The 20,178-nt window shown below is 32.7% G+C and overlaps 1 protein-coding gene across 9 annotated transcripts in view; it reads right to left on the bottom strand.

Annotated features, from left to right (window-relative positions):
* The window catches only part of Kdm6a (lysine (K)-specific demethylase 6A), a 119,075-nt gene that overhangs the window by 35,067 nt on the left and 63,830 nt on the right, over positions 1 to 20,178 (bottom strand). For all 9 annotated transcript variants that reach the window (XM_006527594.4, XM_006527595.4, XM_006527596.4 and 6 more), the window contains exons 7-10: positions 10,956 to 11,010; positions 8,175 to 8,209; positions 5,936 to 6,029; positions 3,042 to 3,168 (exon numbers count right to left, since the gene is read on the bottom strand). In XM_006527594.4, the coding sequence (XP_006527657.1) occupies positions 3,042 to 3,168; positions 5,936 to 6,029; positions 8,175 to 8,209; positions 10,956 to 11,010 (311 nt within the window). The remainder of the gene's footprint in view (positions 1 to 3,041; positions 3,169 to 5,935; positions 6,030 to 8,174; positions 8,210 to 10,955; positions 11,011 to 20,178) is intronic.

Below are 20,178 nucleotides of genomic sequence, written 5' to 3'. Positions count from 1 at the left end.
TACAAGTGTTATTGACATAGAAAATGAGGGGAAATACGCAAATATATTTGAACAGTATGGACAAATCCTAATGTATTTTTTAAATATATATATATACATATGTACATGCGTGTGCAACATAATCATACACATCGGCACTCACAGACTTTAAGATCCCACCCCCACCACAAAACTTTGAAATCAGTTTCCATAACAATGGGAATGGCTGTGATAAAAGCACAAGAATATTCACCTGCCAACAATGTATAGTACAGACTAAAAGTAAAGTTATGCACAGAAAAAAATGGTTATATTCACTGGTTTGGAATGAGTCAAAGCTGAGATGAAAGGAATGGAAGCAGAAAAAGCAAAAGAAAAAGGGAGCGAACCAAAAACCAAAAGAGTAGCCCAGACTTCATGATCGTCTGAGAGTAAATAAAGGGAGAAGGGAGAAGCTAGAAGGATAACTTAACAGCAGTAGTAAAGTATTTGGTTACGATATATTAGCCTAGGACCCCTCTCCTCAAAAAAAGAGGATGGTTTTATGAAGCTGATTTGGAGTATATGAGTAAGAGGTAAGGCTATTAGAGAAACATCAAAATTTAAAATAGCTCTATAGAAATCTACCTTTGAAATTTATCTATATGAAAAAAAGCTGAAAGAACACAGCACATCCATTAGAGAGCAGTAGAAAACAGGCCTAAGGCATTACTATCATAGATAAGACAGAATCAGATAATTTTACTGACAAAGCAGAGAAGCAAGTTTCAAATACTACCTGCAAAAACTGTTATACTGAAAAAGAATTTGTGACAAGAGGTCAGTAAATAAGATCAAATTGGAACAAAAGCAAAGGACAAAGATAGGAAAACAAACTTTAAAGTATTTTCTATTCATAAGCATTTCTCATGATAAAAGCAGAGCATTACATGGTAGTGACTATGAGAAAGCATCAAAAGTTTAAAACACACCTAGAATACTATGATAGATGAAGAATAATTACTGTCTGAAATGATCATCTTCAACCATAAAACAAGTTAGATTGTGATAATTATTCCTTGTTTGAGAAGTCAGGAAAATTTAATGTCTACCTGAAAAAGTTTAAGATATCTCAGTGGTTCAGAATACACAATTAGTTCACTGAGGGAAAGAAAAAAATATGAAATACTGCTTAATGAAGCTGAAAAAAAAATCACTGCATTTTAAAACAGTAATTCTAGATATGATTCATTATAAACTAATCTTATAAAACTAGAATTCAAGGGAAATTTAAGAAAATAAGCTTTGAAGCAGGAATGTATACAACAGATCATCTATTTTGCAGGCAAGTAATTGTTATAAAGGGCTGGCTGTCCTGTACATTTGAAGACTCTTTTGTTTTTAAATATCTTTTTTAGCAGAATCCCTAGTTTCCTCCCATGAGGTGCCAGTAGCATTCTGTAACACTTTCCCTTGTCTCCCAAGAACCATTAATTTAGTGCAACCCCCTTATAAAAGATAGCACACACTGGAATCATAAAACATAGGAGATACCAAGCTGGTACTGAACTATAAACTTGAAGATGCCATGCTACTGGAGGAGAAAAGCAATTATCAACTCCACACAGCTGTGAACGTTGCAAGCTAGAATAACAGTTGGCCTGTAAAGATATGCCCATTTGTGTAACAGTGGCATGAACATATTGGGAATAACCAACCACTTTCTAATTATAGACTTAAGCTACAGCATGGAACTCATACCCAGCACCACTATTGTGGCCAAGAACCTGTGACTAGACAGGCTATAGTCCTAGGAAAGAACCTATTACTATTACTTTGCTAAATGGACATAGTATTAAACTGATTCTTTGATTTTGTTTTTTGGGGTTTTTTTTTTTGGGGGGGGGGCGTTCCAAGACAGGGTTTCTCTGTATAGCCCTGCCTGCCCTGGAACTCACTTTGTAGACCAGGCTGGCCTCGAACTCAGAAATCTGCCTGCCTCTGCCTCCCAAGTTTTGGGATTAAAGGTGCGCGTCACCACTGGCCGGCTTTAAACTGATTCTTAATAGCTTGTTATAACTATAGACATCTCACCTCTCAACCGTCATTAGAGAAGCTTCTATTTACAGTAGATGATGATTAACAGATACCCTCAAGTGGTCCAAGTACAGAGTCTAAGAGAATGAAAATACCCAGTCCTAAATGGGGCATTTATGCTATACATTCCCTTTTCAGAGCTCAGGAATCACTAATGGTAGGGTGTTTGTGAAGAGTGTAAAGCAGCAGAATTGGGGATGACTGGGTAAGTAAAAGGGGGAGGGGGATCCTGAGGCGTTGAGAGAAGGGTAAATATGATCAAAACACCCTGTAAAATTTCCTTCTCAAAGTAAAAATGAGGAAAAAGTAGAGGAGAAAATTGAAGCATCAAAAGGGTGATTGTGTGTGTGTTTCTGTGTGTGTGTGTGTGTGTGTGTGTGTGTGTATGTATGTATGTCATCCACAATTCTACAAAACCTAACTAAGCCCTTACTTAAATTTGAGTCTTTTGGTGCCTAGTATAATGAGTTTTCCACTATATGGTGAACGGCAAAATGGATTAGGACAATTTATCAAATACATATATAGCGTATATCAAATAACTCCTGAACAAAATTCTGACAATGTCTCTCTCCAGACAGTTCAACAATAACTTACTCACTTTCTTAAAAAATAGAAGATTTCAAGTGTGACTTGAGGTCTACTATTATTCAAATGCTAGGAATTACATGAGGTAGAGTATATAAGTAATTCACTGAAAAAAGTAGTATCTTTTTTCAAAAAATAGTAAAGGATCTTTTAAAGAAACTAATAGCAATTCAGGTTCATGAAACTAGAAAATGTTCTCTTAAGATAAGGTTATGAGAAAACTTCTGTACTTAAAATTTATTTTTATCATTTGCCTTTCAGGAATCTTTATTATAATCTATTAAGAAAAAAAAATACTGTTCAAAGTAAAAACGTAAAGTAACATTTGATGTTGAAATTAAATCTCGTAGCTATTAGGACTATAAATAACAGAATATAATTATCTGGTTAAGTCTCACCTTCCAAGGAAATACCAGGACTGGCCAGAATTTGGATCTGCTTCCAAGGACTTCTGGAGATACTGAATAGCATAACTTTCCTTGGTGGCCTTATCTCCCAGGAGATCCACAGTGTGATGCATCCAACCTTTAAAACATTAATAAACATTATATAAGAATTCTATTTTTAAGAACACAAAGCAAAAATTTAATAAAAATAACCATTCTTATTAATGTATTATTGATATATTTGAGAATATACATTTTGGTATTTTAGAATTATTAATTCTTATAATAAAGTTTTTTCATAGGAACGTAATACTAAATAGATGAACAATGTTTCAGAGAAATTAAAGTGTTTAAAAACAATTACTTAACACGTAGTAGATTACAAACACTAGATAACTCCAAAAATCTACCACTAATCAAACATATCCACTTTAAATGTACATATAATTGATCAAAATTATAAATAACAAGACTGTATTGGCTATTAGCAGTCATGTTCTTATACAAAGAAGATAGAAACATCATACATACTGTTTCACATAAAATATAAGTGCAAAGAATTTCCAAGACATTCTATTAACTCAGTATTTATTTTCAAGGAATAAATAAGTAATGATAGTTCAATTAACATACAGACACAATCCCATCTCCTTAAACATAATTCACACTGTATGTAAAATATAGACTAGAATACTGAACTTTGAAAAATAGAACTAAGACCTATTCAAATGTTAAAAGTAATAAACTTTTCTAAGAATATGAATATGGAGGTGGCTCATTAGTTAAGAACACTGGGCTGTGAGTTTGTTTGGTTTTGAGAAAATCTACCTTCAATCCCCAGTACCACATGGTGGTTTACAATCTTCTGAATCTCTAATTCCAGGAGATCTAATGCTTACTACTATTTAAAATTGTTTGGTTTGTAAACTAAGATGGCCTTAAACTCAGAGATCTATCTGCTACTGCCTCCTGAATGCTGCGATTAAAGGCAACTCTTCTGGCCTTGGAGGGCACTAGATATGCTCTTGGCACACCAACATAAATGCAAGCAAAACAACCACGTAATTGGAAAACAAAACAAAACAAAACAACTTAGTAGTTAATGAAGCAAAAAATAATAAGAACAATAACACATCATGAAATATTGTATTCTAAATCAAACTACACTTCCCATCTCCTCCTATTACTAGTAAGAACAAGATTGGCTGGGGAGGGGGGCGGTGCGGGATGGGGGAGAAGACGTGTCTCACCAGTCAAAACTGTTTGTTGTACAAACCTGAATACATAAATTCAATCCCCGAGAGAAAACAAGAATGAAAGGTGTGGGTGCCTTTCTGATAGCCACAGGTCCTCTACCCCCATAAGTTGTTTTTTTGTTTGTTTGTTTTTTTGTGTGTGTTTTTTTGAAACCAAGATCTAAAGAAATGGCCTCTAATAGGAACTGGTCCAGAAATAGAAAGCAATTTGCTATGAAGCAGACACAATTACACAAAGTCATGAGTTTACTTTTATATTCTGAAATTTAACAAAACACTGTGGAAAGTCAGGTGACTGAGGAACCAAACAAAATAAAACCACAATATTCCAATCTGTTTCTTAAAAATATGTGTGTATGTGTATGTGTGTGTTTATTAGATAGATAGTAATTAGATTGGTAGATAGGAAGGATATACATATATTCTTCTAAGAAGCTAAAAATGCATGGGAAAACATTTATATGCATGCATTAGTTGAGAGGCAAATAACTTTGAAAGCATCACACGTGTTTTTCCAAGTTAAAACGCAAAAACTTTTTCACTATACTAGCAATATGTTTAAATTTAATGATAAAAATTCACATTACTCAAACACTGTAGTTCACTAAAGGCATTTTGATACTCTTGTAATTCTTAAAAATATAGACAATTCAAATAAAATTCTAATAGACAAAATTAAAATATAAAAACAAAGGTTTATATGAAAGTATGGTGGTATGAAGGAGGCATTAGAATACTTAGTTCCCAGTTTGTGACACTGGAGGAAGTATGTCTCTTGAGTGGGTTTTGAGGTTTCAAAAGCTCCCTGTGTCTGTCTGCTGTTCCTCTTCTACTTTCTGGATCCTCTTTATGTTTGGAGATGTGTGCTCTCAGTTGTTCCTGCCAAGTGCCTGCCTCCTGCCATGTTGTGATATATTCTTACCCATCTAGAGCCACAATCCCAAAACAAATCCTTCTTTTTATAAGTTGCCTTGGTCGTGGTGTTTTATCATAGCAAAGGACAAGTAACAAGACAGCAGGTAATATCATTATTTATATATAGTCAATCACAATAAATGGAACTTTAACTTCAAAATTACATTAAACAACTATTATAAAAATACATATATACAATGTTAGTTTAAAACTGACAACTAATTTTCCCAGACCAAAACCAAAACAAAAGAAAGAAATCAAATACAAAATATAGGGGGGGAAGATTCAATAATTAAGTAACAAAATTAAATATTGAAGGGTTTCTTGGCTCTCTTTTCAAGATAGTAATCAGAAAACCTAAATGGTTACATTATCTTCATACACTAAATAGGATTGTGTGCTTATAAAACCTATAGTGTGCTAGAGTTTGAGTAATTTTAAGACAAATATTTTAGTGATTAATACTGATGAAGCCGTGAAAGGAAGTTCATAAACCACTAATTGACTGTAGGCAAATTAGTTAATTTCACTGGACATAAATTACAAATGAACCTCGTACCGAGGAATTCTCATGCTTTCTCACCCAATGGTTAAGAAGAATTTTCAGAATTTAAAAGGACAAGAATTAGAATATAGAGACTAAGATGGGAAATACTTAGAAGAGGGTTCAGATTATTTTTTACCAACTATGAAAAATATACAGAAGAACACATAAGATATCATTTTATTACATACCTAATTGTTGTAAAATAGTTGCTTTTACTTGTGCAGAAAGGTTTTCTGTCTGCAAAAGTTGCTCATAAGCTTCTTTTGCAGAATGATACTTCCTCTAAAGAGCATAAAAAGAAATTTAGAGAAAAAGAAAACAAATATAAAAATCATTCCAATATTAAGAATTATATAATATTTACTATGCTTTGATACACTAAAAAACCAAAAAACTAACTTAAAGTAAGAAAGTGCTGATTCTATTACTGATGTTTCCTTTTAACACCAGACAGGTTCCAATTTCCGATGTAAGTAATACTAGTACTAACACCCACTATAACAATGTATCATTAAAATATGACCTTTAAGTATTTGCCAACTCCCAATAGCTAAAATCATCTAAACTCATTTAATAATGTAAATCACCTCAATTTTATTTAATATTAATAACAGCAGAGTACTCTCCATCCAAGAGTATAGTCTGCCTGCTTAGCAAGTGCCCAAGAAACTTAATAATATAAAACACCCCCAAAAACTATAATAAAAATCACAGATAAAAAAGTAAAATCCTGTTATATACATAATCTTTCCAGAATATGAAAGATTACAAAATATTTATAACATCTATAAATTTAAATTTAAGACGGCCATAATTATAGTATTCAATCCTTACAGTATTTTCAAATCCCATAGGTAAATTTAGTACTGTCTGCAAAGTTTTAACATGACCAAAAGCTATTATCACAAAAGTAATAAGGTTTAAAACACCTTCAAAGTCAAAAAGTGGAAAGCTTGCAAACACTGCCTTTAAATTACATTTCATAGAACAATAGGTTGCAGTGGCTTTTATTCTTCTTACTACTACTATTTAACTGTCTGAATCAAATAAATCATAAAAAAAAAGTGTAGGGACAAATACTAAACTGGTTATATGAGCCACAGGCAAATCATGTACCTTATTATCTGACATCTACAAATTAAATATAAAAGGTAATGTCTAATCCATCTATTGACTCATTCTAAGCATCAAATGAAATTAATAAGTAGCATTGGAAATAACTAAGGAACTATTTTATATATATACATCAGGAGGGATCATCATTTTAGACAACTGCACATTAAGATTATCAGTACTTATTAACTGAACTTCTGCTCATGAACTCAACTAAATCCTAAGACATTAATCTTATCTAGTCTACAAAAATTAAATATGCAATAGTTAAGTAGGATAAGGGCTCACATACTCAACCTAATTCCTTCAACCAAAAAGATATTGTTGATCATCTAACACATACTGGAAATGGTTGGGGCTGCAAAGTAGCAAGAAGACCAAAGACAGAAACAGAAAATACACCATGTTGTATATAGATAGTATATTTTGGAGAAAAATGTTCAAATGCTTAGAATACTAGAAGACTGAGCAGAAAATTCAGAGAGTGCTTACAAAGACCTTGCTAAGTCAGTTTAAGATGACTGGTTGTAACCTAAGGTAATGAAGACAGGGAACTATTTTAACTAATATATTCAGATTTATATCGTAGAAAGACAATACGCTGTGAAAATGTTATTATAAACTCAAAAACGAGAAATATAAAAACAGTGACATGCTTGGAAATGTTTGCATCATATCAAGAAACACGAAGTTGGCTTTTGCCTCAAATCATGTAGAAAACAATGATAACTTCATTAAAGGTTTAGTAATAAGAAACAAATACAAACAAAAAAATGCAAAACAATCAAAATAAATAAAAGTTTGGAGAGATGGCTAAGTGCCTATTGATCTTGAAGAGGACTATGGGTCTGTTCTCTGTACCATATCAGGAGGATCACAACTTCCCATAAATCCAAGGGCACCTGCAAACATGTGTACACCAACTCATGCAGATACACACACACACACACACACACACACACACACACACACACACACACGGTGACTGATAAAAAAATCATTTAAAAACAACATATTATAATTAGCATCTACAAGAGATTAAAGCATTCACCACCACAAAAGAAATAGTAAATGCAATTACTAGAAATACCAAATCAAGTTTATAAGCAAGTTATAAGTGATTCTTCTCTGGATATATCAAGTTTCTTGTCTATTAACTGATTGAACAATATTCTGACTAAACTTAATGAGTATATGTATGTAACAATAGCCAAAATTGTATGAAATTTCCTGCATACATTTAATTTCATTAGTCCATGATTATAAGTGAATACTGTATATTTCTTTTTCACTTGGGTAAATTAAAACACTCACCTGGGTTTCATATAAGTGGGCAATGTGAAACTGAACTATAAAGAATGATAGAAAACAAAAACAAGTCACTGATAGTACAGCAAGGTTTGGGAAAAATTAGGCAAGAATAACATTACAGAATATAGGCATGGCTTATATTACATAGATTTAAGTAATAGAAGAACTTTTACTTGCTTTTAATAAAAAATATACAGTCACACTAAAGAACAAATAGGATAATAAACCATATTAGTCACTGTTAGTTATCAAACAAAATGTGTTATTAATTATTAATGTAAAAAGATATGGCAAATGAGTATATACTTTATAATGTTTAAAATGACAACATTAAGTAAATAGGGAAATCTTACAAAATTTTACATTTCAAAATGTACTTGAGGTTAAGTCAAATGTGTATTAAAGTCAATATCTAACAGAAAACATACTAAAACAAGAGCTATTAGATTTATATTTTTATGTTTATGTATTATATTATGTATTATATTAATATTAATAAAAAGAATATTTTGGATATTATTGCTCCTCCTTACTGATATTCTATCACCCATGTATGAAAGCAAACCAAGAATAAAAACTGGTGTGTGTCTCTCTATCTCTTTCCGTCTCTGTCCCTCTGTCTTTCCCCTCCATCTCTCCCTTCCCTTTTCTCTTTAAAAAAATTTTTTTTGGTGTTTTATGTTCTCCATACTTCGATTTCGATTTTATAAATTGATTTCAAGCACTCTCAGAGCCTCTCAAAATTACATAAATATAGCCTGTGTACATTTGTTTAAAAAAATAAACCACAAGGTCCAAAGCTATGATCAAGTTTTAAGAGAGACTTGTTATCAGTATAGATTTCTGAAATGATGACTCTGACAGCATGGGACAAGGTTTGGAAGGCTACCATTTTATTCCTTTCTATGGGTGATTCTTCATGCTTATTCTCTCAGGCTGAACACCAGAGTAACAACATCACACAAGGTAAGGAAGCATATAATGAATTTAAAAATAACATACTAATTCAAAAATATTACGCTATGTTAAACATCACATAAGTAAAAATTAAAATATCTTTAGAATATAAAAAACCCAAAAACAATAATTAAAGTTTTAAGTTATAGAGAAGATATTTAAGGGCCTTTACCTACTCCTCTCTGCCTAATACAGTGCAGTTCTTACAGAGTATTCCAGTTGTACTATTTCCTTGTTATGTGAGAGACAGACTATTATAGCAAGAAGACACGGAGCCTTCTAAAATACTAAAACTTCTTGCCAATAACATTTTTCTATACTGCTGTGTGATCGTAATTGGAAAATCAAAACAAAATATTAACTACTTGATGCTCTATTGCTACTCTATAAATTTCTTCTAGGCAATCTTATGGACTAATGAAAAGGATCTCATTATTCCAAGAATTACTAAGTCCAATGTTGCCCTTTATATTAAACAAAACAAGACAAAAAACCATACAGTTAAGTTCTTTAAGGTCCTCTTTAAAATAGAGCAAAACAAATAAATAAAAAAATTTCACCACCAAATTACATTTGAGATAAACTAATATTGCCACAAAAGGACATGAGACTAAGTTTATTCAGAATTAGCAAAACAAATACCAGGAGACTACTGTATTCCATAACAAAACGTCTCACATCACCATGATCTTGTTTCTCAAATTATAAAATTATTAAATACTGCTAGAAACATTTTTCCTACAGAAATGGTTGTCAAAGCTCACTTTACCTTAGACTTCTTTTGGGGGAGCACAATGCTCTACCATAGAGCTACAATTGCAGTTTGCCCATGCTGTTAATCCATGTCATATTAAAAGTTCTGCAACTTTTCACTAATCAATCTAAAATTTTCCTTAGGCATTTCATACAACAAAACTACTTGTCAATAACATTTTTCTATACTGCTGTCTAAGTCAGAGGACAGAATGACAGAGTAGCTGGGTACTGAATCTGTACCCTTTAGCGCAACACTTTATGCTTCAACCTTTGTATTCAGGTTAATACAACAATATTTTTCAACTGTTCTCTTTCAACTTTTCCCTTAAGAAGGAAGGAAGAGGGAAGAGGAAGGAAGAATAGGAAATAGAACAAACTAATGGAAAAGAATACCCAAACAATTTATAGCAAAATGGTTACTTCCTGACACACAACATCTACTGAAATTTTCATGTTAGTCAGATTCTTTTATTTGATTTTTCAAGAAATATTTTTTTAAAAAAATTGATAATTTCTAAAAAGCACTCTTCAATTATCAAATTTGTTACTTTAGAGTATATTAAATGGACAGGAAAAGAAATCTATATAGAAAAAGAAAATAAAACCACTGAATCAGAACATACTTCACAACAGCATTCTTCTTTAATTAACTGGAAAATGTCACCTCAAACTTTGTATTTGACATATGAAACTATTATAATAAAGTCAAAGTATTTTCAATAATTTTAACACCAGAGCACAATCAGTGAGCTCCCACATAAACCTCTGCATATCTACTAAATGACTAACGAATGTTATTTGCAATCCCTCTAAGTCATTTACAATTAGTAAGCTATTTAAAAAAAAAATCAACCTTGTTTAGCCTACTTCAATACATATCTGCTACAGACAGACTAGTCATAATATTTAATCTCCTAAATTCTATGTGTAAAGTAGCCATATCAACCCATAGTTAGCCTCAATAACTGTGGAAGAAAAACTACACAGAATTTGTTAATATGATTTTAAGTGTTGTTATCATTTGTAACAAAATGATCTGAACACACGTATCAAAAGGTATTTAGTACTTACTTTCAGCATTGGACAAAGTGCAGGGATTACAGTCAACCAAAGCTAACTGAAAATGCTGCAAATAAGAGGAAAGAAAGTCAATGCATTAAAAACTTAAGAGTTGTATGAAAGGACCTTAAAATATTTTTCAGGTATGTCAGATCTAACAAAATACTGAAGCTATGTTCCACAAATAGAATTTACTAACCAATGAATGAGAATTATTTTGTACATTTAATGCTCTCAATTGATATATATATATATATATATATTATATCATATCGTTGGGTTATTTACTTGAAGCAGGTGAGAATAGAAAATTTCAAGACTCAATATTATCAAATTATCATGTGTATCTTTTTAGTTATGAAAAGGCTTTAGATTTTAAGTATTCAAAATCCAACTGAACTGTCCAGCTACTTTTTAACGTAAAGTGGTTCTTAAGCTTTCATTATGAGAATGGTCATGAAGTATAAAACTCATTAGTCCTTTTAGAATGTATGTATACAATTTGTTTAATTCCTCAGGAGAAATTAAGCTTAGTAGTTTAGTAGTATTATACTGCCCTAGTACAAGCAATCATAAAAAAATTCATGTTAACATCAACATTTAACGCAAATGTTTTAAAATGCAAAACATTTGGTAACATCTCACACCAAAGTTTTGCAAAATAAAATTGAGCATACAAAAAAATTTAAAGTAAATGAGCATTATAGAATTGGTATAAATTTAAGCTAAATAAACAAAATAATCAAATCTTTCAACAGTTCTGAAAAAGTGTCCCATAAATATATACTATGTAATTTTCCAGGCTGCCACAAAACTTTAGCATTGAAAGTAATAAACAATCATAATCCAAACCATTTTAATCAACTTTAGTAAGCTTATTTCTAAGCAAATTATATAAAAATAACTGATATTCATGATGGCAACTTTTAGATGTAAGCCCTAAGAGAACTAATAACTTTCATTAAGAGAAACACTATCACCAAGTATTAAGTATTGTATTTCTATTTTTTAATTGGGTATTTATTTCATTTACATTTCCAATGCTATCCCAAAAGTCACTCACACGCTCCCTCACCCACTCCCCTACCCACCCACTCCCACTTCTTGGCCCTAGCATTCCCCTGTACTGGGGCATATAAAGTTTACAAGACCAAGGGATCTCTCTTCTCAATGATGGCCGACTAGGCCATCTTCTGATACATATGCAGCTAGAGAGCTCCAGGGGGTACTGGTTAGTTCATATTGTTGTTCCACCTATAGGATTGCAGATCCCTTCAGCTCCTTGGGTACTTTCTCTAGCTCCTCCATTGGGGACCCTGTGATCCATCCAATAGCTGACTGTGAGCATCCACTTCTGTGTTTGCTAGGCCCTGGCATAGTCTCACAAGAGACAGCTATATCTGGGTCCTTTCAACAAAATCTTGCTAGTGTATGCAATGTTGTCAGCGTTTGGAAGCTGATCATGGGATGGATCTCTGGATATGGCAATCACTAGATGGTCCATCCTTTCATCACACTTCCAAATTTTGTCTCTGTAACTCCTTCCATGGGTGTTTTGTTTCCTATTCTAAGAAGGGGCAAAGTGTCCACACGTATTGTATTTCAACATGTAAGCAACAAAACTGAACTTGGTGAATTTGAACCTTCAACTAATAATAATAAACTATCAGTTATCTAACAGTATATGAAAAGGAAAGTTTGAAAATTACTACTTGATAAGAATACAATAACTATTGTACATACAATTACAAACCTCTGCTACATATATACAAAAATCAAGCTAGCCTCTGCATTTGTAGATTTCTTAAATTTTAAGGCTTTCAGTAACTTCTAAGTGACTAAACTATAATAGAACTACAAACACAAAATCTTAAATGCTTAATCCACTTGACAAATATTTATTTGAAAGCCTCTAATGCCCTCAGGACATATACACACTATGGGCACAGTGGCAGGGGAAAAGAAAGAAAGAAAGAAGGGAGGGAGGGAGGGAGGGAGGGAGGGAGGGAGGGAAGGAAGGAAGGAAGGAAGGAAGGAAGGAAGGAAGAAAGAAAGAAAGAAAGAAAGAAAGAAAGAAAGAAAGAAAGAAAGAAAGAAAGAAAGAAAGAAAGAAAAAAAAAAAAACCTTCAACATGTAATACCTCAAAGATTTTCTGCACTTTTCTATAGTCTACTCAACAGATTGTATATCTTCAAACATCCCTTTGGTATGCCACCAAAGCAATAGAAAACAGTCTATTTTAAGATATGTAAGTAGTATGACAGCAAAGCAGGCTTTCCTCTAGACAGAAAGAACAGCATAGCAATCACACTTTCAGACTGTACTGTATTTCTAAGTCTCATCTAGCCTGCAAAAAGAAATTATTTAATAGAAAACATCCCTTTCCTCTCTGGGGAAGAAAAGCAAGAACTGAACTAAAAGGAACCAAGCTTTAAGAGAATAGTCTTCAGTTTTACTGGTCTCACTGAAACACTGAAACAAAGATCACCTATCTGCATCCAAGATTCTGCACAGAAACCTGGCATGAATCATTATTACATTTATATAATTACCAAAAATATTAAAAGTAGCAATCGAATCAATGGTCCATTAGTTAAAAACTACAATTCTGAAGAGAAATGTAGAGGAAAATTCATATATATGTATGTATGTGTATATATATATATATATATATATATATATATATATATATATATATATATATATACACACACACACACACACACATATATGTACATTCATATATATACCCACACATACATACATATATATACATACATATATAGTCAAACAATGCATCTAGAAAATGAAAGATCTTATGAAATAATTACTGTTTATAACTGAATAACTTCTAAAAGCCTAAAATCTATATCCACATAATTACAAGTAAAACGCGTTTTAAATTTTCTCATTTTCAAATTACTTTCAGAGTGAATACATTGTAGCTATATCAAAATAAAGCTGGTACACACATAATTTTTTACTGTAAATTTTTTTATTTTCTTTTTTAAAAAAGATTTATTTATTTTATGTATGAGTGCACTACAGCTATATTCAGACACACCAAAAGAGGATGTTGATCTCATTACATATCGTTGTGAGCCACCACGTAGTTGCTGGAAATTGAATTCTGGGCCTTTGGAAGAACAGTCAGTGCTATTAACCACTGAGCCATCTCACCAGCCCGTAAAATGTTATTTTCAAACATAACTTTTAAAAGGTGAAGTTAGATATACTGACTGCTTCATAAAGTTGCAATTTAACACCAAATATAACTACAAATTTAAGTCATGAGTAAATACTAATAGTCACTTTTTAATTAGAACTGAGTTGTGCTCTTAAAACATCTAAGAAAGAAAATTGTGACTTAAGAGACTTGTAATTGCTCTAACACTTCTGTATAGGGCATACTTATTGCCACATACACAAGCCATTAGTAAGTTTCCAAACATATTTCATAAATACAAAAGTATTTCAGACATTTTTTTCTGCTTTCTATATGTAGAACATATCATCGAACTCAGACAAATCTCAAATGTAAAAACAAAATTTGACAGGTAGAGTGAAGTTAACTATTATTAAACAGACACATAAATCAATTGATCTATCACCGGGTAAAGTAAAAATTGACAAGTAGTAGAAAAAGGAACAAAGAAAGAAAAGATACTGCCTTCTACAAATGGGGGCGGGGGAACATATAGAAAGCAGTCAGCAATGGCATCATATCAAAAGGAACAGCGGTGTTCTATCCAATGAAAAACAGGGTTATACTGTTTTCAGGTTTAAGGTTTCAACCTTAAGAAATGGTTTCCAACCTTAAGAAATGGTTTCCAAGCCGGGCAGTGGTGGCTCACGCCTTTAATCCCAGCACTCAGGAGGCAGAGGCAGGTGGATTTCTGAGTTCAACGCCTGGTCTACAGAGTGAGTTCCAGGACACCCAGGGCTACACAGAGAAACTCTGTCTCGAAAAACCAAAACCAAAACCAAAAAAAAAAAAAAAAAGGAAAAAGAAAAGGAAGAAAAGAAAAGAAATGGTTTCCAATTTCCAAAATCATAATTCATATTTCTGATAGCCATAAAAAGTCAAACAAAATCTTACACTATCATAAAGAGCCAATTCTTATTTAGAAGGAAGAAATATACAATGCAAGTAAAAGTAGGAAAAAATCCTACCAGAACAATGCTCTCATAGTTTCTAATATATGCTTAAATACACACACACACACCCAAGTATTGAGATGTCTCTCATAAGGCTTAATATTTGGTAATGAACACAACTTTATTTATAGACTTCATCCTAGAATTTGTGACATTGCTACCAATAACAAAGACACTAGAGTATGAAATTCACTAAATGAAAAGTTCCAAAATATAATGAACAGGCCTTTCTTACTGTCTCTATTTGTTACAACCAACTCAAAGAATTAGCAAATATGGATTCTATGACATACAAATACTATGTAGAATCCTTTAGTGAAGAATTTCTTCCCTATTACCTTGCTATAGGCCAAATCACTAAGTCTTAACTTTTAAAGCTTCCAACACTATTTTTTAAATAAAGGAGGATATGGGGAACTTTCCAATTACCTTTTCAAAAGGTAAATCATATGCATGAGATAATCTCTCTCAAACCACTCTAAAACCAGAATTTTCAAAATGTCAGAAAAGGTAAGAAATGAACTTCAAGAAAGAATGAGAACACATCAGGTATGAAATAAGTTAATAGTAATTGTCATTGTCTCCAGACAACAGAAATAACAAAAATATAAGGTTAAAGTATTAATAAAAACCATGAATATTTTAACTTAATACTATGGATAAGATTAATAAATAATATTCAAATTCCTATAATGTATTTCTTGAGTTCATAGTAGCTTGACTACATGAAACAATCTGTGAATCTACAATAATTAAGTATTTTATAAATTCAAAGGTGATCTCTAGATAGGAAGTGAATATCTTATCTTCATTTATTTTTTTTTTTTGGTGTTAATATGTAACCATTTAAAACTGAGAATAAAATTCACAAATTTTGAACCAGATATTGTGACTCATACCTGTAGTCCCAAAACTTTGGCACTGAGACAGGGGGACTAGGCCAATAAGATCAAAGCTAACCTGAGTTACATGTCAAGACTCTGTTTTTCAAAGATTGCTACGTATCAAATCAGACAACCAGAAATGAATAATTCCCAGTAAGGTGAAAAGAATGTGAACTGCTATTTTGCATAAAAGTATGATGTTTAATATAGGATAAAAATGATATACTGAGGCATTCAGAGAAACAATGAGATCAGGTAGTTTTAGACAACAAATAAACCCAATTTATCTTCTAATTCTTTTTAGTCCACATTGCAATTAGGCATTTTAACATTTTATAGCCTCTTCTTCCACTGACTATCTAATCATTTAAGTCATACCAATACCTGGTAAAGTGCCATGTTTTTATTTTTTGTTTTCTAAAAGTATCATTTGAGTTCGATCTATTTTACTTTAACTGTGTTTTGTATTCTTATCTCATTCCTTTCATATTAACCTTTAATCATTATTATCTTCAAATATCAATTATAAAAAGACACTAGCAATAACCCATAAATTCTGATAAAAAAAAAGTTGCGGGAGTCCCTTTTAAAAAAAAAAATCCTCAAAATGAGTCCGTGAGATGGATCACTGGATAAAAACCAATAACCTAGTTTAAATCCCTGAGATCCACATGGTAAGAAGACAGAACCAACTACTACAAGTTTTCTTCTGACCCACAGGCACAGAATAGATAAATTAGATAGATTGCTAATGATCAACCTCAATGTTCTTTGGGCAGTAAGATTTAAGTGTGTGCGTGTGTGTGGTGTACATGCGTGCGTGCGTGCGTGCGTTTGTGTGCGCCCATTGAAAATAAAAGAGGGTGTTGGATCTAGACAGAAAAAGGATGGACTTACAGGCAGTTGCAAATCACTCATCATAGATTCTAGAACCCAAATTCAAGTCCTCTGGAAGGATAGGAAGTGTTCTTAAGCACTAAGTCAATTCTCCTTTCTCCAAATCTATAAACTCTTAACTTGGTATGGTTTAATAATATTTAAATATGTACGCACTAGAATTTCTCCATTATCCTCATTATATTAAACAGACGCCCCGGTATTGACTAATTGAAAAACATGGTTCTTATTTTAATTTCAAATGTGAGAAAGAATTTTAATAATACAGCACGGTATAGAAATGTGAGGCAGTATACAGACTGTCAGAATCAGTGTACTTTTAGAGAACCAGCCATATAGCACACTGCTTTAAATATACATATAGAAATTACTATTTATTAATAGTAATTATCATTAACAGCACTAAAATATAATAAAATCACACCCTAAATACATTCAACTGAGTTAAAATGCCAATAAGATCTAACTGGGGCAGGGTATTATGTGATGCAGAAAAGATCAAACAAAAGGCTTTATCACCCTGAAATGAAGTTACATTCAGATAATAGTAAATCAGTTTACAAATGAATTAAGAAAGTTAAGTTAATTAAGTTGCCCACCACCAACTAAACCCAGGAGATATTTAGTGGCCAATTTAATGGGGAAAAAATGCTGTATGATTGAAAAATATGGTCATTGATTTCATATTTCTGAGGATGGGTAGACTGGCAAAAACAATAAAACAGACACACAAAACAAAACCACATACAACACCAATGAAGTTATGGTAGTACACACATATATCATATCATAGGACTTAGAAAATGGAGATAGAAAGAACAAGAATTCTGGACTAGGGGCTCAAGACATGGAAGACATGGCTGAGTGGTTAGGAGTACTGGTTTCAGAGAATCTAGGATCGATTCCCTGCGCACACACATAACAGCTCACAAACTTCTATAACTCTAGGCCCAGGGGTATCTGATCTCTTATACACTACTCAGGCACCAGGAAAAAGTAGTATACAGATAGACATGCATGTAAACCATCCATACACATAAAATTTAATTTAATTTAAAAAAGGAAGAGTTAAGGACTAACTTCTGCTAAGTTCAAGCCTGGCCTAGGTTATATCAGATCCTATCTCAAAAAAAAAAAAAAAAAAAAAAAAGTGGGGGAGTGGTGAGGAGACAAATCCAAACCAAACCAAACCAAAACCAAAAGCATACCCAAACCAAAAGCATAGTAAACTAAGAACTAAAACTGGACCAGGCACATACTCCTGTTGAATCCCAGCAGCGGGACTAAGACAGGAAGATAGCAAGTTCTAGATCAGCCAGGACAATAAGGAGATAATACCTCACACTCCTGTATAGCTGGGCAAAATGGCTGTAAGATCCGGAATGATATGGATACACACATAAATACCCACCTGCATAACAATTTTGTGAGGTAGACATGATTATTCTGGCTCAGTAGACATAGAAAGAATCAGAAATTAGTAATTTTGCTAGTCACAAAATTAGTTACAAGGTATCTGGCAAGACCAAATTTTAAAACCAAAATTTGCTTGCTATGAGAGCTGTTTTCTTAGTACCAAAATAGAACAAATCTGTCTTAAGAATGTATTTTGATAAAAATATGAAATACTGACTGCAACGGACCAGGAGTCCCTGGAACATATTTCACATATAGATAAAAGGAACATGTAAGAAAATAAATTATTTTTATATAAATGCTTTTATCATGTAAAAAGTATTATATAAGCTATACCGCTCTTCAGGAAGAAGTCAAGAAAATAAGGTAGAGAAGATCTGATCTGGAGCAGGACTGATAATTCAGGAGCTATGAATGTTTGCTGCACAACCATGAAGACTGGAATTTGTATGTAACAAAAAAGCAGGGTGTTTGTTCTGTGAATGCCTATAACTCAGGCTGTGAATGGGACAGAGAAGGAGAACTGCTGCAGCTTAGTAGTTTCCAGCCTAGCTGAGAAGCTGTGAGTCCTAGGATCAGGAAAAAAAACCTACCTCAAAGGGGTTAGTGGAGAGTGTTAAGAGAAGGATAGTCTCCTTTAGCGTTCAAGCAAGCACATGTGCACATATATATGCTATACTTCCACAAACACAAAAATATTTTTAAAGATCTTATCTGTAACAAGGAATATTCACAGTATCCTCACTACTAAAATATTCTTTTTATTCATTTCCTCATCCCTCCATTATGTAGGCATAGTATATTTAGAGGCTTGAGCCTTGCTCAAAGATTGAGTTTAACTGTTCTAATGATGACATCTCCTTTGATAAACAATTAAGAATGCCATGAGGTCTATTTCAAACTAATGGAATAAAAGGTAAAATACTTCTGAAAAGTGTAACAGGAAGACAGGTTCATTATCCTGAATGAATGGATATCAATCATTACCTATTAAGCACTAATATATTTTTAAATGTACGTAAGTATTTTGCCTGCATGTATGTCTGTATGAGGGTGTGGGATACCCTGGAACAGGAGTTACAGACAGTTCTGAGCTGCCATGTGCCTGCTGGGAATTGAACCCAGGTCTTTCTGGAAGAGCAGCCAGTAGTCTTAACCACTGAGTCATCTCTCCAGCCCCAAGCAATGCTAACAAATGACAGTAGTATATTAGGCACTGCTTCGCAAAGTCTTTCTATATGAAAGATGTAAAATGAAGCCCGTCACTTATATTGTACTTCAATACCAGCTTTTAGAAAAGCCAACATAGACAGTGTTCTAGTTACTGCCCAGTTCACTGGTTTCTTGCAGGATGTCTATAAAAATATCTCTCCTCCCCTAAAACAACAACAACAACAACAACATAGAACTAAAAAGAAATCATCTTTAATGAAACTTCGGATCAATTTACTCAACTAATCTATAGATGAAGACAACATCATCTATAAAGTACTTAATTAAATTCATTTGTATTTGTTTGTATTTGTGTGTGCACACATGTGTGGAGGTCAGAAGACAACCTGCAACAATCTGTTCTCTCCTACCATGTGGGTCCTCAGGAACTGAGTCAAGTTGTCGGGTTCAATGCAAGATATTACTTGCTGACACTGTAGCCTAAAAACCATCTATTCGAACATATTGTACTATGAAAAAGTTTGATGTGATAGAAGAGCAATAGAAATTCTCCATTTATCCAGAGGTAAAATACTAGTCAAAAAACTGGAGGCAGTCAAAGGGGGAAGTACTTCTTGATTTCTAACTCCATTTACTGAATGCTATGCACTTACAGTAATATAATAAAATAGCTGCTTTTTGACAGAAAATGTTGAGATCAAAAAAT

This window comes from Mus musculus, chromosome X (assembly GCF_000001635.26).
Source record: "Mus musculus strain C57BL/6J chromosome X, GRCm38.p6 C57BL/6J".
NCBI lineage: Eukaryota > Metazoa > Chordata > Mammalia > Rodentia > Muridae > Mus > Mus musculus.
Note: the sequence above shows the minus strand (reverse complement) of the source record. Positions and strands in the feature narration are given on the sequence as shown.